Below are 27051 nucleotides of genomic sequence, written 5' to 3'. Positions count from 1 at the left end.
CCGACGACTAAAACGATGCGTGAAGAATTTAGCGTTTGTGGTACAAATTGTTCTTTCTCGTTGCAGTTTCTTCAGAATTTGGGCAAAGTGGATAGGACCGCGGATGACATATTCGACGAACATCTGCAGAACTTCATGAGACAGCAAAATGCCGCGAACAGATTGCAAAAAGAGTTCAACAATTACATCAGGTGTGTTCGAGGTAAGTCGATCGAAGATAAATCAAATTAAAACACCTATTCTATGATTTATATGAACATACGACAATACAAGTTAAACAAACGACAATATTTTAAATCTGTTAACATCAGTTTGTATGGAAGAGGATGCTTGTTAAATTCGAGTAAAAATTGCGACAAACAATTAACGATAGATGCACACTGCGTTCGATGATCAAAATATCGAAGCAATTGCGTTCTTTCTTTGAAAAACTTCAGTCGTCGTTATTTTATGCACGCGTGAAATATTTCCGATATTGCAGTTACGCATCTGCTGTGAACTGCAGCAGGCAGTAAAACCGATAAACCAAACATTTGCAGCAAATGCGTACACAAATTATCAGATCTGCGCGAGAAGCGAGCCGTGACCTTGGTTTTCTCTGACCCAGTCCGGCTCGTTCAAACCTACCGTCTTAATGATAATCTGTCGAACAGGTACATTTTTAACTTTGTAAATCTGCAGAGAATCGAAGCACTGCTATTCCTGCAGCTACGAAATGTAAATTTTGCAGATCGTTACATCGATATATATATATCATATATAGCTCAGCTGACAAGAGAAACTCTAGTTGGTCATCATTTTTCATTATAGTCTACAAATTGATGATTAGTAATCGATATAAAATTGCTTTCATTTTAATACAATGATATAATAATGCTATATTATGGTGCAACGATAGGTGAATGAAATTTAGAGAGTTAGAGAATACAAATACATCGCATGGTTAATGGAGATATTAATTATTATACATTGTTGCTATGATATTAAATATACTTACGATTACAATGTTAGATTTTCCGCTATATTTAATTACGTATTATTTATTAACGTATATGAAAAATGATCGCTGTTATAGTTTTATAGTACGGTTCTCTAAAATAAATAAATAAACTATGATATTAAATATACTTTTATACGATTACAATGTTACGATATATAATAATTATGCGATTAATACATAAATTACGGTTGTAATACCAATGAGTCCGATTTTCCGCTATATTTAATTACGTATTATTTATTAACGTATATGAAAAATGATCGCTGTTATAGTTTTATAGTACGGTTCTCTAAAATAAATAAATAAACTATGATATTAAATATACTTTTATACGATTACAATGTTACGATATATAATAATTATGCGATTAATACATAAATTACGGTTGTAATACCAATGAGTCCGATTTTCCGCTATATTTAATTACGTATTATTTATTAACGTATATGAAAAATGATCGCTGTTATAGTTTTATAGTACGGTTCTCTAAAATAAATAAATAAACTATGATATTAAATATACTTTTATACGATTACAATGTTACGATATATAATAATTATGCGATTAATACATAAATTACGGTTGTAATACCAATGAGTCCGATTTTCCGCTATATTTAATTACGTATTATTTATTAACGTATATGAAAAATGATCGCTGTTATAGTTTTATAGTACGGTTCTCTAAAATAAATAAATAAACTATGATATTAAATATACTTTTATACGATTACAATGTTACGATATATAATAATTATGCGATTAATACATAAATTACGGTTGTAATACCAATGAGTCCGATTTTCCGCTATATTTAATTACGTATTATTTATTAACGTATATGAAAAATGATCGCTGTTATAGTTTTATAGTACGGTTCTCTAAAATAAATAAATAAACTATGATATTAAATATACTTTTATACGATTACAATGTTACGATATATAATAATTATGCGATTAATACATAAATTACGGTTGTAATACCAATGAGTCCGATTTTCCGCTATATTTAATTACGTATTATTTATTAACGTATATGAAAAATGATCGCTGTTATAGTTTTATAGTACGGTTCTCTAAAATAAATAAATAAACTATGATATTAAATATACTTTTATACGATTACAATGTTACGATATATAATAATTATGCGATTAATACATAAATTACGGTTGTAATACCAATGAGTCCGATTTTCCGCTATATTTAATTACGTATTATTTATTAACGTATATGAAAAATGATCGCTGTTATAGTTTTATAGTACGGTTCTCTAAAATAAATAAATAAACTATGATATTAAATATACTTTTATACGATTACAATGTTACGATATATAATAATTATGCGATTAATACATAAATTACGGTTGTAATACCAATGAGTCCGATTTTCCGCTATATTTAATTACGTATTATTTATTAACGTATATGAAAAATGATCGCTGTTATAGTTTTATATTACGGTTCTCTAAAATACATCAATAAACTATGATATTAAATATACTTTTATACGATTACAATGTTACGATATATAATAATTATGCGATTAATACATAAATTACGGTTGTAATACCAATGAGTCCGATTTTCCGCTATATTTAATTACGTATTATTTATTAACGTATATGAAAAATGATCGCTGTTATAGTTTTATAGTACGGTTCTCTAAAATAAATTAATATATTCCGTTGATCTTTCATTTCACGAAACGTAATAACTCAATAGAGGTCCATTTATCTACGCGAAATTTTATTTAACGCCTGATTGACCCAAATTTTGTCGCTTGATTCGTTCGAGTTTGAACCTGAACTGCTATTATACGAAGGAAAAACAGTAGCGGGGATAATTGGCGAGTTCCTATTATATGAACTGTAATTATGTAAACTGTTTGTCTGCCGACAAGTTCAGATAAAGTTGCAGTTCTACCGCAAGGACAGAATGCAGTCACTTGGTTCAAAAAATACCGACAAAGTAAAAATCGAGTTGAGATTGTTCAAGAAATGTCAAAGTACTTTTGCAGAATAAATTCTGCATAATTTTCTGCTGAAAAATAAATCGTCGAAGGATTCTCTTTTGAATCATGCTTATCGAAGTAATCGTTCATGGCCTTGATTCGCGTCGAAGCTTGCATTACAAGTTACTCGAAATAACATAACCGGTGAACTAGATTCCGCAGCAATACGTGAACCGCTTTTCCTACAGCGAATATAAATCAGTTTCGATTAACTCAAAACTGGTATTACGAAAGTCTTTGACGTGTTTCTAAATGCTGACTCATAATCGTAAAACACTGTCGCTGGATGTTATCGTGGAAGTCTGACGCGCATACTACGTGCTTACGTTTATTATTTTATTTTTCATTTACAATGAACAGATGTTAAGTGCTGGGAAACGTATCTATGTGCTACTCTTGCTAAGAGTCTCAGTAAATATTTGAAAGTACAGTTGTAATGCAGTTGTAACTTCACTTTTTCAACGAATTTTTTTTTTGTAACTAATAATGTAGAAGTATGGATTGCTATACAATGAAGTTTGAAAAACTATAGGTTTTTTCCATGGAACATTGAATTTCATTCGTAAGAGAATCGCCATGTTGCAAGTTGTACACCGTGTTCCAGTGGTTCCAAAAAGATTGTAGCAATCCAACAGTCTTGCTAAAAATTATTTTGAAATTTGAAAGATAATATGTGCGATAAATAATATCCCATCCCAAGCTCATAAAGATTAACATAATCCCTGTCCCAGTTGATAATTATATGCATACTTTTAAACATGATTGATAGCGATGGTAGACTGAAATTCAGTAAAATGATTCAAAAGAGACATTAAAAAATATCTCCATATTCTATTCATTTTAAAGTGACTAAGCAGAAAAGCATGTGATATATACTTTTCTTATATATAGAATTAATAGCAATGGTAAACTGAAATTGAGCAAAATGGTTCAAAAGGAACATTAAAAAATATCTCTATATTCTATTCATTTTAAAGTGACTAAGAAGAAAAGCATGTGATATATACTTTTCTTATATATAGGATTAATAGCAATGGTAAACTAAAATTGAACAAAATAGTTCAAAAGGAACATTAAAAAATATCTCTATATTCTATTCATTTTAAAGTAACTAAAAAGAAAAGCATATAATATATATTTTTCTTATATATATAATTGATAGTGATGGTAGACTGAAATTGAGCAAAATGATTAAAGAGAGATATTAAAAAGTATCTCTATATTCTATTCATTTTAAAGTATCTAAACAGAAAAGCATGTGATATATACTTCTCTTATATATAAGAAAAAGAAATATTATATAAGGAGAATTATATATGAATTTTATTATATATACTTTTATTATAAATATTATATTTATATTATATTCTATTGTATTTTAATTATATACTAAATATGTATAATAACATATTATCAGCCAGAGTATAGTTCCAAGACGCTGAAAGTTAGAAAGCTAACAAAGATGCAGACTCTTGAATTGGAAAGGTGTTTGGACGTACCTGAGTGTAGGTACTTTTGGATCGTCACCAGTATTTGTTAATATCGTGTAAGGCAATTTTTCAACGTGATTGCATCCTACGTTTTTGACAACCAGGCATTGATATATTATTTAAATCACGTACGCCTGTGTAACGAGCACGTTTTTCTGAAGAACCATAATCACTTGACCTAATATGGAAATCAAGGACGCTTGTCTATGTGTATAAGCCTTGCACTTCAACGAATTTCACGATACTATCGGCAAGCGAATTTTTCTGCAAATCCATATTCCATACTCTGCTAGCCTAAGCGAAGATCTGTGCTACCAATAGACGGATATTTTATATTGTATATTTTTGCATATCGTAACGAGTTCTGGTTCAAGGAAGAGGAGAGGAGATGTGCGTTGTATGGAAAATGCTGGAAAGCGTTGTATAGAGGGCTTGTTGAAGCACTGGAAGGAGGAATGTTAAACGACAGACAGAATGAATTTGAGGGTCGAGGAAATTCTGGAAGAAAATGTAAATATGCAAGCAATAAGGTGGTTGCGGAGAGTAGAGAGAAAGTAGGAGAACAGGAAGAAAGACGTAAATAGAGAGAAGTAGAAGCAGAATACGAGTGTGGAGAAACATACAATTATTGCAAATATAAATGCAAATATATAATAAATAAAGTACAGTTAAAAAGAAACAGATAGGCAATGAATGAATGGATGAAGTGTAACCAGGAGAAGGTTTACGTAATGACAAAGCATTTAGAAATAAGGACGATGGATAACCAAAGGATTGATGTAGTTTTATATTACTATAGTTCTCTGTATGTTTAGTGTTAGTTTTATTTCATATTGTCTGTAAATTATACGAAACCAAATCTAATATCTACACCAACAGGCTGAAATAAATAAATAAATAAATACTGTGTGCATTCCACATTTTAACCTTAGTATTACTATAAATTAAATTAAGATATAAATACCTGTAGCTTTAAATTTACTACAAATTAAATTAAAATATAAATACCTGCACCTTTAAATTTACTATAAAATAAATTAAATATAAATATCAAAAATAATGTATAGAACACATGTGAAATGTGCAAAATATACAAAATATCCAAAGTAAAGTGCTAAACTATTTATAATAGCTATGAGACTAATGAAAGAAATAAACGAAAAGGGTGTTTATTTAGTTTCTGTTTCTTAAACGAGGTACACAAATATTTAAATTTGCATAGATATCCGCGATAGATTCACCTGCACCTTCAAATTTACTATAAATTAAATTAAATATAAATGTCCAAAATTAATGTATAGGACACGTGTGAAATGTGCAAAAATATACAAAATATCCAAAGTAAAGTGCTAAACTATTTATAATAGTTATGAGATTAATGAAAGAAAATAGACGAAAAGGTTGTTTATTTAGTTTCTGTTTCTTAAACGAGGTACACAAATATTTAAATTTGCATAAATATCCGCGATAGATTCACCTGCACCTTCAAATTTGCTATAAATTAAATTAAATATAAATATCAAAAATAATGTATAGGACACGTGTAAAGTGTTCAAAAATATTACAAAAATATTACAAAATATCCAAAGTAAAGTGATAAACTATTTATAATAGCTATGAGACTAATGAAAGAAATAAACGAAAAGGATGTTTATTTAGTTTCTGTTTCTTAAACGAAGTACAGAAACATTTAAATTTGCATAAATATTCGCAGTTGATTCGCAACAAACAGTCTAATTACAAATGTTTGCGTCCTTGTTTATGCAGCGATCTTTTTCATTCCTCTTCGTCGCTGAAAACGACACGAGAAACGATTTTCGCATTATCGACAGCCATATAACGCGACTCTATCGGAATACAACGACCTCCAACCTTTTACCCGAGTTCGCTCTGGTCGAATCAATTTCTCTCGTAGGGTTATTCACCTGGCGAGGTAAATTGCCTCGTAAAATCAAACGTTTCGAGCTATGTGGTCCAGATTGTCTGCCACATCTCTCCGATAGTCGTAGCCTGGAGAAAGTCAATTTCTGTACAACTGTGCGTACGTACTATGCCGCTTGAAAAAGCCGTGTCGAGTACTCCGTTTCGTGGGGTTGCGTACGTTTCACAGGTGAATGAGGGCTGGATGAATAACGCAGACATTGAATAACGACCGTACTTTCTGCGCAGGCCCTACGCAATACTCGTAGCAACGTCAATCGTTGAGAGAAACGGCCCTGATTTTAACTGCGTGTCTCGCATCTCTGGACGAGATATCTCGCGACGCTACGACCAGACATCTCACGTCTGTTTTTCAATATTTCTGGCCGAATATGATTTCTTACAATTCGGTGGATGTTTATGCATTCATGGTAAATTTAACAAACAGCGAGAGTACAGAAAATGTACATAATAATAGAGAAATGTATAAGATATCCACAGTGCAGTGGATATTTGGTATGACATTTAGCAGGGAAAATAAATTTCTGTTTAGGTGTTTTTAATTTTGTTCGAAAAAATATGCATTTGCTTAGATATCCGCGCTCTACTTACGGGAGAAAAATGAGAGGAAATTTGCTCTTGAAAGGGTAACGTTTCCTCTGTTCGGTGTCACTAGAACTACTATATCCATTAAAATATATACTTTGATTATGTATAGATTTATGTATTATTATTAATGGTTACACAGTGGCTAAATGATCATACGGTTTTTAATTTTGTGGTTATTCAAACAGCAAGTGTTTCGACGAATATTAAAGTTAGCTTTTATTAAGATACAATAGAATTTTATTTCTGTATGCATCTATCAGGAAATAGATTCGTGTAACGAAAGTCAACTTAATCAACTTGCAATTAGTCAACGTAAGTCCGCAATAGTTCAATTAATATTAATAGCAGTGTCGTCCATATGAGTAGATTGCACCAAACGTGATATTGTTTCAAACTGGAGAATTTTGAAACAGATTTTTGGATCACGATAATTGTTAATTAATTAGATTCGATTCATTAAAGAAGGATTCACGTGTGACAATTTTTATAAATACTTTCCAGACTGCATACTTAATAAATGTAATTCTAGTTATGTAAATGTGACGTTAATAAATGTAATATAATCAGTAAATAGCTTAAAAAAAATTCATAAAATCTACTTGATGTTGTTGTTGTTATTACACAAGAATCCTCTTAAATATATATTTTGTAAAAATATATATATTATAGAACAATGAATTTGAACAATTGACACAACGTTCATATTAACATGAAATTAATTGAATGTTTTGTAGAGAATAACACGAGTAAAGTAAAGTATAAGAAGTACATATTATCGTTTAAATAACTATGAGTGACGCTGATCATTTATTTCACTATACAACTTTAATTATGATCATCAATGTACTTGTACAATAGTAGACATACTTGATATTTTCTTTTGAACATTTTGTGTACATTTGTCTACTAAATTATTAGATAGTACTATTTATTTTATTATTATAATTACCAGATATTATCTATTAACTTTTCCTCCTCTAATTTCTCCATTCGTAGCCAAAATATCTCGAGTACTAATTTCTCTTTTTACTGTAATCTGCATATGTGCAATCTATCGTACGATAATAATTAGCGCAGGCTGTGATGATTCAAATTGACAGGAACGTGTACGCTAAGTAACGCATCGCTATGATATTATTTAGCTCGTGTCGCTAAATCTGTGTGATAATCGTAGAAAGTAATTTTTATCCCAAACTTGTGAACGAAGTATCTCGTATTATTGCAACAAGAAACCCGTGGAAAACGTTTCGTTTATAGCAGAAACGACATCGAGTAAGAAAATATATCTCGTGCGTAAATGCGAAAAGTTTAATCATGCTGTTTCGAAATACTCGTCGATTGGAAATATACATGTTGTCATCTGGCTGATCGTCGCTAAAATGATTCACATGTTTCTTCCTCGTCGCTCTTTAGTCGTCTTTTCTAACTGATGACAGCAAAGCGAAGAACTCTGTATTGCAACGAAATACAAATTGTGACATGTAAATAGAATAATATACATGTGCAATGAAATTTAAAGAAACGCTGAAATATTTTAAGTTACGTTCGAAAGCATTCGCAAAAGTATGTGAAATGAGGACCGTTGGGATATCAAAAGAGAATAATACGCTGACATCTGTTTAACCTTACGTGGCAACAGATTTAATAGGTTCGAGTATTTCCGAAGAGCGCTAGGAAGCTGAGGATTAAATTTTCAAACGAAGACCTACGTATTTTCATCGCACATTCTTGCAGCTAACGTCGCAGAACGTCTTCCATTTCCCATTACCTAAGCATAGATACGCGCGTTTTTCGCAGAAGCTGTTCCAACGTATGAATTTTCAACGATGATATCATAGAGCATTGATAAAAAATCTATTTGCATTGATACGTTGAACGCGTTTGGAAAGTCGGGGCTCGTGGTGCACAGGAGGTCAGTGAATTGTATAACATAAACGTTAGATCTAATCCTTTGCACTCCTATGTCGAGTCCCACTGGACATTTTTTCAGTCCCACGTTTCTTTGTGCAACGTGCGAAAGAGAAGCAGGTTTGCATCCTGGAAATTGTTTCAAGATATATCATACACTTAAAAATTACAAAATACAACAATAGTATGAACAAAACTGGTATTTAAGTTCATTTATTTAAATTGTCTTGTTTTTTAGTTGAAGTAAAATTCAAATAAAACACTTAAAAACGTTGGCAGCTGCTCTGGGGTAACGAAATTGAAATAAAATTCCGAAATAAAATTAAGAAACGTTTGAATTTGAAAGGATTCTTGAAATATTGCTTTTTTCCAAGGAATCAGGTAAAATGTTGGAACGTAATTTACAGTGAGAGAGAAATCTACGCGTGTACCCTACGTATCAGAGATATATCTTTATCGCATCGGATAAATTAACTCGCAGTAACAATGTAATTAAGAAGTAAATCTCTTAATAAATCTCGCTCAATTTCTCTACCAGAGATTAAGAGCTGTAGCAAAAAGATGGTAAATTTAGATATAAAGCTACAAACTGTACGACGTTGCTAATGGCCTTGGATATCGAGGCAACGTTAAAGCGAACAGAAAAAGCGAATAAAGTAATGAGAATGAAACGCTGTTATAATTATGAGAAAGTGGAAATTTTAGAGGAAGATCGGATATTTGCAATTGTTTGCTATAAATATAAACGCTAAGATGCAACCTGCAACTTTGTCGAGTCTTGTTTAAGTTTGTCTACGTAAGTAGAAGCTGTATTATAAAAAGTCGTAGTTTTGATGTTAATCGTAGCAGTATATTAATATTATAATACTAAATACCAAGTAATTTGACTGTATTTCATATAATTTTATAATCGTACGCAAGGAGCAATTCGTATTTGTTATATGTTCACATATTTAGAAATGTTTCTGACGATGTAACTGAAATTGTACTTTGCCCATAGATGGGAGATATGTTTTACCTGAAACGTCACAATCATTCGAACGATAATTACAATTTATTATGTATATTATTATATATACGAATAATTATATGTCATATGGTGATATTAATTTAAGAACGTATTACATATATTTTCTATATATTTTTGCCATATCGAATTCTACCGTGGCTGCAGTAGATGCAACGGTTTTCAAACATATTTCATTCGCATGATCGCGATCTTCGACGACTAGTATCATTTCAGACTGCACAAATGCTACCTATGATGGTGTAATTTACATGCAGATAAATTCAAGTAAATCACAGCGGAAACAAGTTGCATATCAAGAACGAACGACGTCTACAGCGTCGAGCACTTTGAACTTCTTGTTTTTCCACGTCAGTGGCGTAGTCTTTCTGTTGGTGTACTCGAACGAAACTTTTCTTATTCCTACGATTTTACGTAATGTTTTGCACAAAATAAATATATCGTTTGATATTTTCTTTCGCGAGGATGACGCTATGTACTTAGCATGGTATTTATATCACGTGATAGCGATTATATCAATACTTTCTCCGCTAAAATTAAATCTGTAATCAAACGTGTCGCTATATCATTAAATCTACCTATCATTACATTGATCTATAAACAGTTGGCATAGAATTATTTTTGAAGTCTGCAGTTTGAAAATTATACGCTTGGTGCTAATTTGACAGGTAAATTAAGCCTATCGGTATAATCGAGTTTGTCTACTGTTAGATCAACCGTCTATTATTAGATCTATTATTATAGCATAATTAACGTATTGGCGTATTGCCGTGTTTAGGGCAGCTGCGTTTTCCCAGTTACATTTAGCAGAATGATGCGGGCTGTTCAATTATCTCGGGTTACTTTTCCAATAACAGAATTGAACTCTCAGGAGTTTCTTGTGTTACTTTATCGATACTACAGTAAATTTAAAAGTACAGTGCTCCTTGCATGCCTTGCAATCTTTATATTATACAGGGTGATTGGTACAGGGTAGTGGTACAAGCGGAAAGGGGGTGATTCTATGCGACGGGAGCCAACCACGTTAAATTATAAAAACGTTGCTATGGAAGATTTTCTTCCTTTAAACGTGTCATGGAGGGACGTGTCTCATTCCATAGATGATCGTGTCCTTCTCACAGAGGAAGACGAACGACGATGGAACACACCACCGGAGCTCATACCGGAGCAACTCATCAAGACATCCGATGTAAAAAGCGGACGATCGTTGTCTATTCCAATCACGACGAATATCAACGTAAACGCGGGAAACAATGCACATTCTTTGGGTTTTCAACTAGTCCCTGAAGGCGTTAGCTACTCTGAAAGCAACAGCTTCGATCATCCATTGTCGGCGGCCAGTGGGTACGTTCTCGCGATCAGTCACGTATCAGGGATAGTCTCTAAAACTAAACGATTCGTGTTAAAATATTAAATAACTGTCGAACTGTTCTGTAACACGTAACGATGAATTGATTAACTATCCACAAATCCAACGTTGCGCATTATTGGAAACCCTAAATAAAGTAATTTATACAGGGCGGTTGGTAATTGGTGGTACAAGCGGAAAGGAGGTGATTCTACGCGAAAAATGAAGTCGAAAATATAGAATAAAAATTTTTCGTTTGAGGCTTTGTTTTCGAGAAAATCGACTTTGAATTTTGGCTCGGTACGCGTGCACTTTATCACGTCTCGTTATAACGGATCTCACTGTAGATCGTTGTCTCGATGGAAAAATTTAAAAAAAATTAAAAAAGAAATTTTTATTCTATATTTTCGACTTCTTTCTTCGCGTAGAATCACCCTCTTTCCGCTTGTACCACCAATTACCAACCACCCTGTATACAGTATACACAATGAATAATTATAAACTCAACGCTATTTTGTGATTCGTCATAATATTAAAACAGAAACTGACGAAACCGCTTATGTAATTTTACATTACAATATAATGCAAAACTGAAGATGCAACAAACCGAAGCTTTCTTCTTTCGAAGCTTGCAAACAATGAAATTTTCTTCGAAAATTGTGTTTTCGCTTGTGAAAATATAAACTCAACGACGTTGATTTTGTTACGTTCTCATTCGATATTTAATGGATTTTCCTTTATCTTTGATTACTTTTATTAACCCAATTATCAGGCACATTATCCACCAACTTATTTAAACTCTCGTTTCGAATATCCAGCCACGCGGATTTTATTCCTTTTTTAAGTTCAACCGTATTTTCTACAAATGGCTTCTCTTGGTCGTAAAGCTTTCTCGCTGGAATTTCCCATAGGTTCTCGATCGAGTTCAGGTCAGCACTCAGTGCTGGCCATAATTCTATCGCGAAATTTTGGAACCACTTTCCTGTAACAAAAATTCTCTTTTGTCTTCTATTTCGGTTACGAAAGGCAATAGCTCGCCATGTAACATCTTCTGACATCCCACAGCGATCAATCTACCTTTCCAAAAACAATGTCACTTGCCATATCCAGACACTATCACTGGTTTCTTGAAAATAAGAACAAAAGTTTGAACAAATAAAGAAGAAAAGAAAAAGAATTTCGGTTACGAAAGGCAATAGCTCACCATGTAACATCTCCTGATATCCCACAGCTATCAATCTACCTTTCCAAAAACAATTTCACTTGCCATATCCAGACACTATCACTGGTTTCTTGGAAATAAGAACAAAAGTTTGAACAAATAAAGAAGAAAAGAAAAAGAATTTCGGTTACGAAAGGCAATAGCTCACCATGTAACATCTCCTGATATCCCACAGCGATCAATCTACCTTTCCAAAAACAATGTCACTTGCCATATCCAGACACTATCACTGGTTTCTTGGAAATAAGAACAAAGGTTTGAACAAATAAAGAAGAAAATGTGTCTGAGTGTGCAAGCATTCACATCACTGTGAATGTAAAAATATAGTATTATAAACATTGCATTATAAAAAAAATATGTTCCAAACGTATTAATATATCTCTCACAAGAATGAGCAATGCTTTCTCGCAGATGTCGAAGAAATAATACCGAAAGTGTATTCGAGTCCGTAATTGTTCGCAGCACTGTACGATATCTTTGTATCATAAACGATACCGTTAAATGTATGCAAGCTTGTCTCTTCGCTGCACCAAAAGCGTCAGAAATAAAGTTTCTGCACGAAGCTGTTCCGCAGCATTCCTTGCCTGTCCTTCGATTCATTTAATGGATGTCTGTGAAGCGAATTGTACGAAACGGTGGGCAGCGTGTTAGAAACATGGTGAAACAGAAAGAAGCTTCACAGGATGGGAGATTTTGTCACATTGGCAGATTGTAATAAGGAAACGGCGATGGTTTCTCAGTTGGTAGATAAAGCGTGCCGCATTCGCAATTTTTCGCGGAAATCCGTTTCTACGCCGATGGCTTTTACCTTTCCTTTTATCAGCCGAGAGACGGCACGTAACAGTATTCGCATATAAATACCCGCATGCGCTGTGCCAGTGGTCGGTCCGTGTGAAACCTGTCGATAGATACTCGCGTCCACGAGCTTTCCGCTTTCATGATGAATCGCGTGGTTTTCGCGGAACGCGCGTTCGCCGGTGAACGAACCTTCCCGTATCGACGAATTTCCCCGAATTTCCCTGGAACTGAGCATCGGCCTAACGGTTCTCGCGGATTCTGCTGTCGAATCACACGTACAGAGAACCGTACAATGTCGTCTACAAGTTAGTGGACGCTCGCTTACTTCGAACGAAACGATTCTTACGACACGTACAGTATCGCGTATAAGTCGAAGAAAAGCGGCGTATTTGCAGTATTGTCGGTAATTCGGAAAACCGACATTTCCCAGAAACTACACAACAACGTAGTCTAATTTGTAACAGCGCAAACGATAGTCGACCACTGACGTTTGTGAACGAAGCCTAACTTCGACTCGATCCGCAGAGTAAAAGAGCGTGAATTTGCAACAACAGTTGATCTACTCGTCCGCATATTAATTTTATGCTTTCGAGTTGATTTTGCGAACGTTTCGCGAGTACAGAATGTCACATGGAATTTTCGCTTTTACATGGCACGTTATTGACTCGCAATTCCGAAGCAAAACCTACCAAGCTGGATGCTGCGCGCCTCTCCCGCAGTGCAAACTACGGCGAAGGCAAAAAAGGAGACGAGTGGGTGCCAGCGTCTCACGTGTGAAACGTGGGTACATCGTGAATGTATTGGTTATTTTCGCGGATGTTACACCTGTGACCAACGCAAGTAAATTTTAAGACACAGAATCGAAATTTTTCTGAGATGATCGTTTCTGTGCTATGATTTTCGTACGAGACTAGATCGTAGGAGAAAATAATTTTACTCTCCGCTTGTTTTTTAGCTTCTACAGCGAAGGTAGATTGAAATACCGCTATTCCGAATTACTTGCACCGTAACAAAATCGCTGCTTTACGTCATCCTTCGATCCAGCCAAAGTTCCAGGTACTCTTCGCTTTTCGCCATTGCCGGCAGTTTGACGTACAAAAGTTCATTAATTTCCCTGTGGTATTATACAATTTTATTTGTTCTCATGCTCTGTTGTAATTTTGTATTCGCCATAAACAAACTGATATGCCAAATATGCTTGCTCCATGTATTTGGACACCTGATGCAATCCAGTCAGAACATTGATATTTTTATCATGCTTTCAGCATCGTAATAGAAGACCGTGTTGCTCTACTGTTAATTCTGCACTTTTTCCCACAACTCGGATTCAACGTTCCACCAAATTCAAAGTGAAACTGCAACGATCAAGTTCCATGTTCGCCACCGATAAATCACGCTTCGTCAAAGTCAGAGAAACTTTTAGAACGCGATTGGAAACACATATTGCAATCGTTTTCTAAGATCTAAAACGTTGAACAGACTTAGAAAGTTGAACTCGGATATTTGTAGAAACAATTTTCATCTACCTTCGATTATTAACTTTCTATTTATATTAATTAATATGAATTATTCTTTTTACCAATATTTATCAATTTCACGCGGTTGCCCGAGATAATATCGCAGGCGAAAATTAAATTAGCGAATTTAATCGATGTATATTTCGTATATTTGCGATAATTTGCAAATTTCTTATATAACACTTATACACGGTGGCGTATATACCTTTAACGTTATGCAATTTCAACGTTCCACGTAAACGCTAATTTCGCATCACGATATCTACAGATTATTTCATAGCACGATAAATAAATCGCGCACGCTTTAAATAGACTGTAAGTAGCTTAAAGATAAACAACGAAGTCGGTCGAGAAATCGTATATTTACATTGTAAAAATCATCCTGCGCAAAACGAGCAAGTGTTCGGTGACTCGTGGACGGCAGTGTATGAAACGTTGCGGGATTACGCGAGTCTAACGTAACTCGCCTAGCTGACTCGAGAGAATCGTAGAAAGATCGTACGAGGCGGAATTTTATGCTCGCTATGCGTATGCAAATTGGCAGATACACGAGTCCTTCCTCTTTTTGCCGTTTGTCGAGACGCAGCATCGTGAAAGATGCACTTAAGCGCCTCTTCAATTAAATTTTACTTGCAGCAATTTCACTCGAGCAAGCTGAGCAACTTGAATTCGAATAATTCGCGGCTGCGAATTCGCGTCCACGTACAGTTGCTCGCGAAAATATTTGGCCATTTACAGAAACTTTTTGCGTACACAGGATGTGACGTAACATGTGGGCCCCACTTGCAGAGCTGATTGTGCATCTAAAAACAATGAAGAAACTTCGTACAAACATATGCTCTATTTTCTTCTTTCGAGATACAACGAATTTTGTAAGCAGAGCAAAACTATTGAAAATATTGAAACGATAAGATTCAGAGTGAGAGAAACTTCTCAACAATTTCGGGGAAACGCCAGGGACCATATCTTACGCTTTATAAATTCTTTCGATATTAATATCATTTTCTTAAATATTAAATTCCTATAATCTATCTTTTATATTATAAGCCTTTGTTTATTTCTATTTATTATACTATCACTGCGTATTTGTACGATTTTACGGATGGAAATTGTAACTGTATTAACAAAAACTGAGAAATTGATTAATCAGATAAACGTAAGAATTCAGAGAAAGTTAGTGGAACGAAAGAAATAACAACGAATGCACGACTTTAAATTCAATTTTGAAAGCGGTCATTAGACCTGCTAAGGTTTAGCGTTTTAAAACACAAGAAGCTCTTGCACCAAGAACGTAATTTCTCGATTAATTTCTCGGAAACATGCGCCCAAATCCCTTTCTCGTTTGCCAAATCCAAAGTTTGGATTTCTTTGTTTCGATGTTGGATGTTTCCGACCGAGAGCATCCAACGCACATACAGCCAACTTGTTCGAGATTTCGCAGTTCTTGTCATCTCCTTGCTAGACGACATATCAATAAATATCAATATTAATAATACAAATGATGTAAATCAATATTCATGATATAAATGTCAATGATATATATTCGTCCTATTTATTTTTTCATAAATAAATTGTAAATCTTCTCAAGAAAAGAAAGAAAAGTAAATGACTTACGTGTTGTAGGCAGATGAGATGTTAGCACGCTACCAGCAAACTGAAATGACAGGAAAGGGAAATCAGCCGACTAATTGTTAGCCAATAATGACACTGTATCTGAATAGAGGCGTCGTTGATATGTTAGTCGTGTTCACCAGCGGATGATTCCTTGTGTCGTTTCAGCTCGCACAGTACCAACGTCTCATCCGTCTGCTTGCATAACTTTTTTCGTAACGGAACCTTATAACGTAACGAAATATTGTAAATTTCTAATTTTTAAACGCATGAATGTAAAAATACATTCGTCCATCCGTCGCAGTATACGACATCGCGAATGACCAATAAACGTTTTAAGTTCCCCAAGAAAAATTCTAAAGAGGCGATACTTATACTACGATCATTTTTCTCCACTTTTTGATTTATATCGAATAATATCGTTGACTATATACGCGCATTATGGAAATCTCGTGAACGTTCAAAGCAAATTAGAAGATAAGACAGTGTTAATACCAGCACCTGTAATATCGGCAAGCCTGCTTGCTTATAGATTTGAATTCATCGCTGTAGGATTGTCGTGCGAGCGAGTGAACGCAAGTTGCGACTGGAAGTAGGTTAATAAAGTAATTACCTCTAATCGCACATTTCTTGGCAAAAAGTTGTTTCCTGGGAAAGTAAGAAATCCGTATAAATTAGTATAAAGAAACTTTGGGCCGCGTGTTTTGGTATGCGACTTACTCACGCCTAGACGTTTAATTACACGTTTCCGACGTTACATATTTGTTAGGAATCGTTCGATACGGATTTGCTCATTCGTCGTGAAATCTGGCGGCATTCACTGCCCTCGAGAGTAACCGAAAGATCTCGCAAGGAATAATCCAATTTGACGATGAAACTGCGCGCGTCTTTTTTATGTGGTTCGAAGGCTACGCTATAAAATTCGTAAAAATAATTACATAGTCGGACAGAAGTATTTTTGATTTGATATAATAATTATATATAGATGTGAGTTCTTTGAAGATGGAAGGAAGCAGTTCTAAATTAACGTTGTGCGATCCTTGTCTGAGGTCCTCGTGTTTCCAGAAATCTCTCAGATTACAGATTTCCCCCTCCAAGGTCGAAATATGTTGCTGAATTTTACAGGCGCGACACATCGATTTCTCTTAGGATATTTTGTTTCGGGAGACAGACTTCTTATTTTGACAGGGATCTTATTCTGCAAGAGATGAGAGAATTTATAATTTTATATTATTATGTATTTTTTTTTTTTTGATATTCTCATATTTCATAATATTAATAATATTGAATGAATAAATAAGTGTTAAAATTTGATATTTTAATATTTGAAATACATTTACACTGGAGAAATTTACAAATAGAGAATACAGCTACTTTAGGAATATTTTTAACGCATTAAGGATCAAGTAATAAAGCAATATCTAAAATTTGTGTCAAATGTCTTTCACACGATAAGTTTCACAGAATTGAGGTTAAAGTATCTTTCGAGCTAATCATTTTCCGACCCAAATACCTGTTTTCACAGAGAAGTGAAAAATGCATCGAACGTTGTATAGAAAAATGTATAGTTCCATTTAAAAAGATGAAAACGGCCTTGAAATCTTTTAAACGCCTCTGCTTTCGGATAAAACACACGCCAGACGTAATGCATACGTTGGAAACCATTTAATCTTTTCTAACGAAATTTGTATAAATTTTCATATAATTTCATAGTTTCCAATAATAATTATACAGACTTAATCTTCTCCCAGAATAGTAAATCACGAAAATAAAATTTTTAAAAATGTGTCAAGAATCATCAGTATGCGCTAGTTTACTAATAAAAGAAACACAGAAATACCACTGTGCGCTACAGGCGTGACGTATCATTACTTGAATAGTGTTCGTAAAACTATTCTGTTGTGTTTGTGTGTTTACAGCGGTTCAAGCAGCGTCGAAAACACTCATGGATTCCCTAAACGAGATCTATGAAAGCCAATGGACAGGACATGATCTTTTGTACGTGCAGGCTCAAAATTTAGACATGTTGTGGCAGGACTTCACCCATAAGCTTGCTGATCAGGTTCTCGTGCCTCTCAACACATATCAGAGCCAATTCCCAGAGATGAGGGTACGTATGTCTCATGTAACAGTGAATAAACATATTGTCGTACGAAAATAAATTGGTATAATCGATATAACTTTGTCTGACTACTGTCTTAGAATAAGGTTAGGATTTTAAAATGGAATATCAATTGACGTGAAATGTTCTGCGCGCAATTTTTGTTTCTATTTCGTGCTATAGGAAATAATAATATGATTATAGGATGCGAATTATCGTGATATATATCTGTTGCAGAAAAAGATTGACAAGCGTGGACGGAAGCTAGTAGATTATGACAGTCAAAGACACAATTTCCAATCGCTACAGTGTAATCCAAGGAAACGGGACGAGCTGAAAGTTTCTCGAGGAAAAGAGTTACTGGAGGAGGCTAAGCGTACATACGAGCAACTAAATTCCGAACTTCATGACGAGCTACCAGCTTTGTACGATTCGCGTGTTCTCTTCCTCGTTACTAATTTACAAACGCTCTTCGCCGCTGAACAAGTGTTCCACACTGAAAGTGCTAAGGTATATTTAACGACCACATTTCTTTTGCATATATTTCTATGCACAAATTGTATTTTATTTTCATTAATTTCATCAGTTTCGTTATATTAATGGTTCTATATCTATTACACTATATAGAGGAAAATATACGACCAAGCAATATACATATACCGATTTATTGTTACATTAATTTAGTTGGAAAAGAGATCATTTTTGTTTGCCGATTAAATATCCCTATTTGTTAATTAAAAAACGTATTCTCTTGAAATTATAGAAATAATAGAAAGATTCTTTTATTGATAACTTTTATCTGGTGATGTAAAATATACGATATTTATTCTTCTTATTGTACGATAGATATAGACGTGAAAAGCCACTGATACAGTATTTAACATATAATATATAATATACGATATCTGTATTATGTATAAATTTGGAATATTTAATACTTGTATATCTGATAATTATATGATATTTTTATGAAGTATACAATTTATATATCATACACTTATGTCCCAGGTGTATTCTGAGCTAGAGGCAATCGTCGATAAATTAGCCAACGAAAGCCAGAGAGGATCATACACGCTGAAGAAGAGTACAGAACCACAATCTCCAAAATCGCCTAACGCCAATTCTGCGTAAGTAAACGATTGAAGACAGCAAGATGTTTATTTCCACGTATACCGTAAACAATGGATTAAGCAAATTTTACTTGTTTCAGTTTAATAATCAATACACAACCAGCTCAGAACAACATTTCACCAGGTAAATACGCATACGGCATCTCTACATACGTCTTTTGTGCATTTGAATCGTTTGTGTACTAATATTTTGTGCATGAGTGTAACGTAGTTATGCCACATAAGACGTTCCCACAGACATAATTATGTGGCTCAATGTTTAGTTTTGAGTGAGCTTTGTTGCATGTTACAGCCGTGGATGAGTCTGCTCCAGAAGCAAGAAACACATCACCGACTACTCAATTAAATGGCAATGCTAACAGCAATGCTAACAGCAATGCTAACAGCAATGCTAACAGCAATGATAATTCTCTCAATAATCAGGATGCATCTCCGCAAAACACAGTTGTGGCCTCTAAGCGAGTAGAAGAGCTGTACGATATTCCAGTTGGTAAGTATGTAACGTGGGAGTAAATGTCATCGGTTACGTGCTTCTTAGCGTCTCTAAAGATGAACGTTCATACACCGATGATTGAGGCTTTTCGTCGAAATGGTTTGCGAGATAAAAATGCCTGTATACGAGTAATCAAGGAATATTTTTGGAATATATTACTAAACTAATCTTGACTAAGTCTGCATTCTCCGCAGTACAATTTGGAGAGCGTTTTATACATATTCGGTTAAAAGCTATATTATTGCCTAAATATAATGATATATTATATAATGTATGCATAAATATTCTTTAACGTGTATTTATAGTTTTTCGATACGTACTTGTACAAGCACGTATTTATAAGATGCATATACTTTTTAAGTAAAGGTTGAGATTCGTTCGAGTCCAAAGATAGCACGATTTTTCAAATTATATGTTAAAGTACGTAATATGTAACAAGTGTACATGCAAAATTGTCCTACTGTGTCGATAGAAGTATGCTGCCTGCCCATTGTGCATGGATGTTGTTGAAACGATGAAACGAAATTTATCTATTAATTTTGGCCTTGTTATGTATCAAAATTTCTCGATGAAAGATTTTAGTAATTGAATTTGGTTTTGCACATAATCAATGAAAGTTAAAGTTTAAATAGAACTATATCACAGGTCCATGACTAATGAGGCGGATTCAATTATTTTAGACGTGGAATATGAAAATGGTACCAATTTCTCTCTAGGGGCAACAACTGACAACTTGCCACCTGGTGTTTTGTACAGAGTCAAGGCTACTTACAAATATAGACGCGAAGACGTGGATGAATTGTCATTTGATGTCGGTGATATTATTCGTGTGGTAGAGTATGATGATCCAGAAGAACAGGTTTGTATTCTCATAGTAATTCATTTGATATCTTTATATATACAAATATGATACAACATAATTCTCATTATCATGTTAATGATAGTAACAATACTAACAGTAACACTGAAAATAATGAAAAGTGTAACGAATCTTTTTATTACCCTTAGGAACAAGGTTGGTTAATGGGCATCAAAGAAGATACTAATGAAAAGGGTATGTTCCCAGCAAATTTCACAAAACCACTGTGAAAGCTTTACTAAATTCGTCTATTACACTCCAATGCTCACTGAAACGGCGTATTCTATTTTGAGGATAGTTACAATATTCAAAGTGAGAATCACACAGTCATCTGAGGTATTATACGTATGAAAGAAATAAATAATAAATACACAATGAGGGGCAATGGGAAGGGGAAAGGGGTGTGATGAGATAGTTATGCTGGAGGGTACTGTGGAAAATTAAGCACCCCAAAGTGCCTTAACCCAGCCACTGTCTGTGCCAACATTCATTGTTTGTAATATGGGATTTTTCTCCCATATCCCATGTATGAATACACATCATTAATAATCAAATGAAATATTTAAGTAATTAAATAATATATTGTAATACATCACGCAGTACTATAATATAAAACTTATATATTAAATTAATATTATTTTATGAAAGTGTACATAGAATTATACATTTTAAGAATATTTTATGGAATAACTTTGTGGCCACTGAAATTATCAGTAAGAACTAATTATAATGTTTAAGACACCTCTATAATGCCCTCTTTTGGCAGCCAGTTATCAAACTTTAAAAATCCAATTATCTATCTGCATTCTTATATTAAGATTTTATTTACTTTGTGACGAAAAATTAGGACTCGACCCGGATAACGGTATTAACATAGATAACATGCCAAACTTTCAACGCAATTCAATAGCATAGAACGAAATAATACAACTAATACATCCTTACTTCAATACATTGCTACATAAGAGCAAAATATTATAATATTTAAATCAATGAGAGCATTAGAATAATAAAATTTTCTACATAATTCTATTGAGAGGAGTATTATAAGTTCTACTAATGACACATATTTGAAGATTCGTTCTTAAAAATTTATTTATATTTTTTATTATATTATATATATTTGTTCTATAACTAAGTATCTTTCTCTGGTATACATACATAGAACATCGAATGGCGATGATCAATTAAATTACTATTACTGCCCTTACATCCACTGTAGCGAGGATAGAACTAGTGGTCCAAGGAAAACAATTTGTAGTGCTAATTAATACTCGTTAAATAGATTTATTAAGAAAATTTTACATCAAACTTTATGTAACAAATAGAGTTATAATAATAGATGATTACGAAGTAGTGCGAGGAGATTACTGATTTCAGCTTCCATTAAGTTGTGTGTCTTTTTATTTTACTGTATTGATCTGAGACATACAGAACACAGGAAAGTTGGATTGTTTATAAATGAAAAGTTTTATGGTTGACCGATTGATCCATTGTCACACTAATTATTAATCCCATGTACAAATTCAAACTGTGGACAAGTATGTTAATGCGTCATATATTACAGGTGCATATTAAGAAAATATGTTGACCATATGTTACAATTACGTAGTTATGATAATCATAATGATAGGGAACGGACGTATATTTATATTCTACGAAGAGGACCAACAGAAAAAGTAATTGAAAAGCAAAAAAATATTTAAATAATAATAATAACAAAAACAATAGCACCAGTATATTCTGTTTTTAAGTATGTATAACTAGAATCTAGTAATTTATACGGAAATTCCATATGAATTTCCAACTCATATCAAGAATATAATAAATTTAATATACAAAAAAATTGATAGCTATACATTGTAATACGACACATCATGCTTCACTTTAATATTACTCTTGCAATTATGATATAATTTGAATAAGTACACAAGTACATTCCATTGAACTACATACAAATAAATATTTAGTAAACAAAATTTTTCTTTCAAGAAAAAGCAATATAAAATTTTAATATGTAATCTGTTATCATTGAAATTGTTGTATCACATTTAATATATGATTTAAAAGTGAAGTGTGATAAGTGTTTGTTCTAAATTTAAATTAATCTATTTTGTTCATTTCTAAGTATACTTTGCAATAATTAAAAAAGAAATATCCATAATATGTATTGCGAACGTGCCAAAATGTTATATATGCGACTGTTAGATTAAAATTGAACTCAAGTTTTGATATTACCTAGAACAGGTACAGACATTGAAAACGCGAATATTTATAAAATATATTGAAAGATATATGCGTTTCAGCAATAATACGAATAATACTAATTGTTCGGCAGTAGGTCTATTAATATTACTAATATGATAAATTATTTATTTCATTGGAAAATTAAACAAATGCATTTAATTAACTTAAAGAAGATAAGTGATATATTGTTCTTTTTTACTTTTCGGTAAAAACAATGTACATTACAAATTTTCCGACAATATTATACATAATGTAAATGATGTATTAATTAATTATAACGTGATATCATAAAATAATTGCACTTAATACTTCATTTTAATATACTTCTGTAGAGTAAGGTCATTATTACAAATAATTTCAAAAATAGATTATACAACGAAATGTGCTTGAAAGTAATAATTATGTCTACTTATCTTCTTTATGTTGTATTTATTTATTAATGTAACATAAGAGCATCAATTGTTAATATTAATTAGAATTTTGAATGCACCCAAGTAATAATATTGAGGTTTAAAATTTAGTGTAGCAGTGGAGCAATCAATTGTTATATCATTTGTCATTTTTATGTCTTGTTGTTTATTTTACTGAATCAATTAGTCATATCTTTATAACCTTAATATAAACTATAATGCGTATATATATATGTATATATATAATATATATATATACATTTATCGCTTTAATTGTCCTTTTCAATTGAAGACGATTATAATAAATGATTACTGGTTTGTAACATAAGTGTTTATGATTCAAATATGTGTTCTGTTTAATACTCAACCTTAAAATAAACCTTTTCCTTATATTAATTTATTAAAATTATCTCCTGTGAAATATTAAAAATTTATATTTTTCTTTAATATATAATTTCATGATGTAAGTAAACCATTGGATTTGAATGACAAAAATTAAAATTAAAAATGTAACTAAAACAGGAATTTATTTGAAGATAAAAAATGTCACGATTTCATGAGCAAAGATATAAACGATGGAGTGATCCTAATTTACATAAACCTTGTTTCTACTGCACACCAACATCAGAAGAAGAAGTATCTCTGTGTGCATCGCAGTTGTTATCGCCTGTACTTTCAATAACACACCAATGTAAACCTTTTGAAAGAACCTCATCACATTATGGTTTATGTGATAAGCAGAATAATGGAAGAACGAAGCCTCTAAGTTTTTACGAATCACAAAGTCTTAAGGCAATATTTTAATATCTTTATTTGTAAGATAAAAAAGCTTATGATATATTGATATATATTACTTATAGAAATTGAATTGTTTGAAATGTCAAGAATTTGAAAAAATACGAGGAAATTTAGAATTACATTTAGCAGAAACTCAAATAGAAGAGGCTTTAGCTGAAGATAGACAAACAACTCTAATGCGGCATTTAAATTTAAGTATTACTGCTCTTGAAGCTCTTGCTCAATATGGACAATCTTTGCAAGTATCTCAATTAACTGCATGTAGGGTGCTCGAGATTAGTCATCTACTTGCATTTCCTCAATCTTACTCTATGAATTCTGAACCTAGTACTGTAAATTTAACAATGCATCTCCAACAGGTATAGCGATTACTTCAATTATCATATATGCATAAAATAGAAGATTAAACATTGTGACCATTATTTATATATGATCATCCAAATGAGACAATTCAAAGAATAATTTTTATTTTTTTTATAGTTAATATTAACTGTGTCTTAACAAAAAATAATGTATATATATATATATATATATTATGTACTTAGTATTATACATCTTTGGGTATTTCTTAGTTAATCATTCATATATAATTCCATACATGTAGTTTAATTATTTTAAAAGTTTTAAATATATGGTACATACTAGTTGCAAGTGCAGAAAAAAAATAAATTGATGATCCTACAAGATTTGATGGAACAGTGTTCAAAATACATAGTACTTCCAAAGCATTTTAATGATCTGATGAATAATAACTGTATAAGGAAAAAGGACTTTTACAAAGCAACAAAAAACTTCAAAAACTTTCTTAGTAATTCTATATTATCCATATCACAAATAGAGAAACTACATCAACAATACAATATTATTCTCAGCAATTATCAACGGAGTAGATGTATGTTAGACTTGGAATTACCAAAACTGATAAACATGTATGGCATAAACAAGAGTAAATAGTTTATTTACAAAAATGTTTAAAAAGATTCCATAAGTAGTAAACAATATTGCAGGCGTTTAATGGCACTTTGCGAAGGCTTTGAAAAAATTACAAAAGTTTTTGACAACAAGGATGGCGATAATGAAATTGTAGCGTTATTTAAATTAATTGGAGAAAAACTTTATATAAAGGATTCAAATACAGGTAATAGAAATATGATAAGAACATAATATAGTATTTGTGTTCGTCATAATTTTATTTTCATATTTAATAGTAGCAATATCCCATGTCGAAGATTCATCCAAACCCAAATTGTGCCAAAAATGTAAAATAAACTATGTACATGAGAAATAAATAAAAAAATAGATGACTTATTCTTCTATTGCTTTTGGTTCTCTGACTAAGAAATATATATATGTATACATTATATGTATATAATGATATAGAGAAATTGTACATTTCATGAAACCTTATACTATGACACTAATCCTATTACTATATGTATAACTGATAACTATAAATTTAAGTTGTAGGATTTTAATGTTTATTATTTTAAGTATCGCATTCTTTTGTATTATATATTGCATTTATATATAATTTGCATTTATTTTTGTACCTCTCATTTATTTAAATTTTGAGACTATCCACATTTAGTGAGAAAAACTTTATAATTCATTATTATTTTATTTAAATGGTTATTAGTTAAACAGAAAAACATTTATTTTTAACTCATAATTTTCCAGATAGAAATAAAATTAAAATATTTAAAACTTACCATTCCTAAATTGTACAGTGTAGACTGTGTAGACGAATTATACCAGTTGTTAATATTTACATAGGAACATACTGCTTTTTCTAAACAGGAACATTTTTTATAACAATAAAAAAATTTGAAAGTTTTTTCATTCATTATAAATTGAGAAAGAACAATGCAATAACTAAATAAATAAGATGTAACAGACTATAAGATATTAGCTTGTTGCTTATAGATAATGATAATAATATACTAAATTTGTATTTTGAACGAAACAGTATCTTACGCGCCATCTAACGTTAGAGACTTCACTTTAAGGTTATTTAAATAAAAATCTAAATTATCGGAAAGATAGAATCGCATTTGATACAATATTACTAAAATTTCATTTATTTTATATCCCATTTGTATACAAATAAGGAACACAGCTATAAATATATATAATTGTTGACATTTTGTAAGTATCTCTAAGTATCTTTTTAGTGAACAAAAATAATTAGAAAATTTGTTATATTACGAATATATACAGTTAAATACAAATATTCATACGTTTAGAATACGTTTGTGGAGTATATACTTTATTATTCGTAGAAACTACTATATACGTTACAAAAGTCAATATCTATAAGATTCGGCTCGTATCTTATATGTATTATAAAATTATCGATAGAAATTTTTAAATTCCAAGAACGAAACTATGCTCGATAAAAACGACGCGATTATCGGATTAATCCACGATCGATTGCACAATAATTTCAGCGGTACGTTTTCAGTCAACAATCGAGACGTATTGTTTGGTGTACAAAGTGCATTCACACGAGATACTCTTTCACGAAAGTAAGTACATATAGCGACATC

The 27051-nt window shown here is 32.3% G+C and overlaps 2 protein-coding genes and 1 long non-coding RNA gene across 6 annotated transcripts; 2 read left to right on the top strand and 1 right to left on the bottom strand.

The window, feature by feature from the left end:
- LOC100746749 (myc box-dependent-interacting protein 1) lies at nt 1-23041 on the top strand. Of its 4 annotated transcripts, none has more exons than XM_024370278.2 (8): nt 1-202; nt 18387-18577; nt 18806-19078; nt 19577-19695; nt 19779-19822; nt 19991-20188; nt 20908-21050; nt 21200-23041. In XM_024370278.2, the coding sequence occupies exons 1-8, from the start codon at nt 16-18 to the stop codon at nt 21278-21280; spliced, it is 1236 nt and encodes a 411-aa protein (XP_024226046.1). In that variant the 5' UTR covers nt 1-15; the 3' UTR covers nt 21281-23041. The 4 variants fall into 4 exon arrangements, with proteins under 4 accessions (XP_024226046.1, XP_012245513.1, XP_024226048.1 ...); XM_012390090.3 differs by having other exon boundaries at nt 20872-21050; XM_024370280.2 differs by lacking the exon at nt 19991-20188.
- LOC117152144 lies at nt 15592-27039 on the bottom strand. Its single transcript, XR_004462414.1, has 4 exons — nt 26215-27039; nt 17192-17665; nt 16969-17115; nt 15592-16314 (listed from the first exon to the last, which is right to left on the bottom strand). It is a non-coding gene; the product is annotated as an uncharacterized LOC117152144 (long non-coding RNA).
- On the top strand, nt 25012-25878 carry LOC112213508. Its single transcript, XM_024370281.2, has 3 exons — nt 25012-25434; nt 25513-25643; nt 25717-25878. Exons 1-3 carry the CDS (start codon nt 25178-25180, stop codon nt 25791-25793), a joined length of 465 nt encoding a protein of 154 aa, XP_024226049.1. The 5' UTR covers nt 25012-25177; the 3' UTR covers nt 25794-25878.
- Nucleotides 27040-27051: the final 12 nt, after the last annotated feature.

This window comes from Bombus impatiens, unplaced genomic scaffold, assembly GCF_000188095.3.
Source record: "Bombus impatiens unplaced genomic scaffold, BIMP_2.2 scf_0723, whole genome shotgun sequence".
Taxonomy (NCBI): Eukaryota; Metazoa; Arthropoda; class Insecta; order Hymenoptera; family Apidae; genus Bombus; species Bombus impatiens.
Note: the sequence above shows the minus strand (reverse complement) of the source record. Positions and strands in the feature narration are given on the sequence as shown.

What these genes read in the sequence shown, in the direction of transcription:
- LOC100746749 (XM_012390090.3), top strand. Translation starts at nt 16, where the DNA reads ATGCGTGAAGAATTTAGCGTTTGTGGTACAAATTGTTCTTTCTCGTTG. An exon ending in TTACATCAGGTGTGTTCGAG is followed by an intron (nt 203 to 18,386) that starts GTAAGTCGATCG and finishes GTGTGTTTACAG; the next exon opens with CGGTTCAAGCAGCGTCGAAA. An exon ending in GCTGTACGATATTCCAGTTG is followed by an intron (nt 20,189 to 20,871) that starts GTAAGTATGTAA and finishes CAATTATTTTAG; the next exon opens with ACGTGGAATATGAAAATGGT.
- LOC112213508 (XM_024370281.2), top strand. Translation starts at nt 25,178, where the DNA reads ATGATCCTACAAGATTTGATGGAACAGTGTTCAAAATACATAGTACTT. An exon ending in TTACCAAAACTGATAAACAT is followed by an intron (nt 25,435 to 25,512) that starts GTATGGCATAAA and finishes ACAATATTGCAG; the next exon opens with GCGTTTAATGGCACTTTGCG. An exon ending in TATAAAGGATTCAAATACAG is followed by an intron (nt 25,644 to 25,716) that starts GTAATAGAAATA and finishes ATTTAATAGTAG; the next exon opens with CAATATCCCATGTCGAAGAT.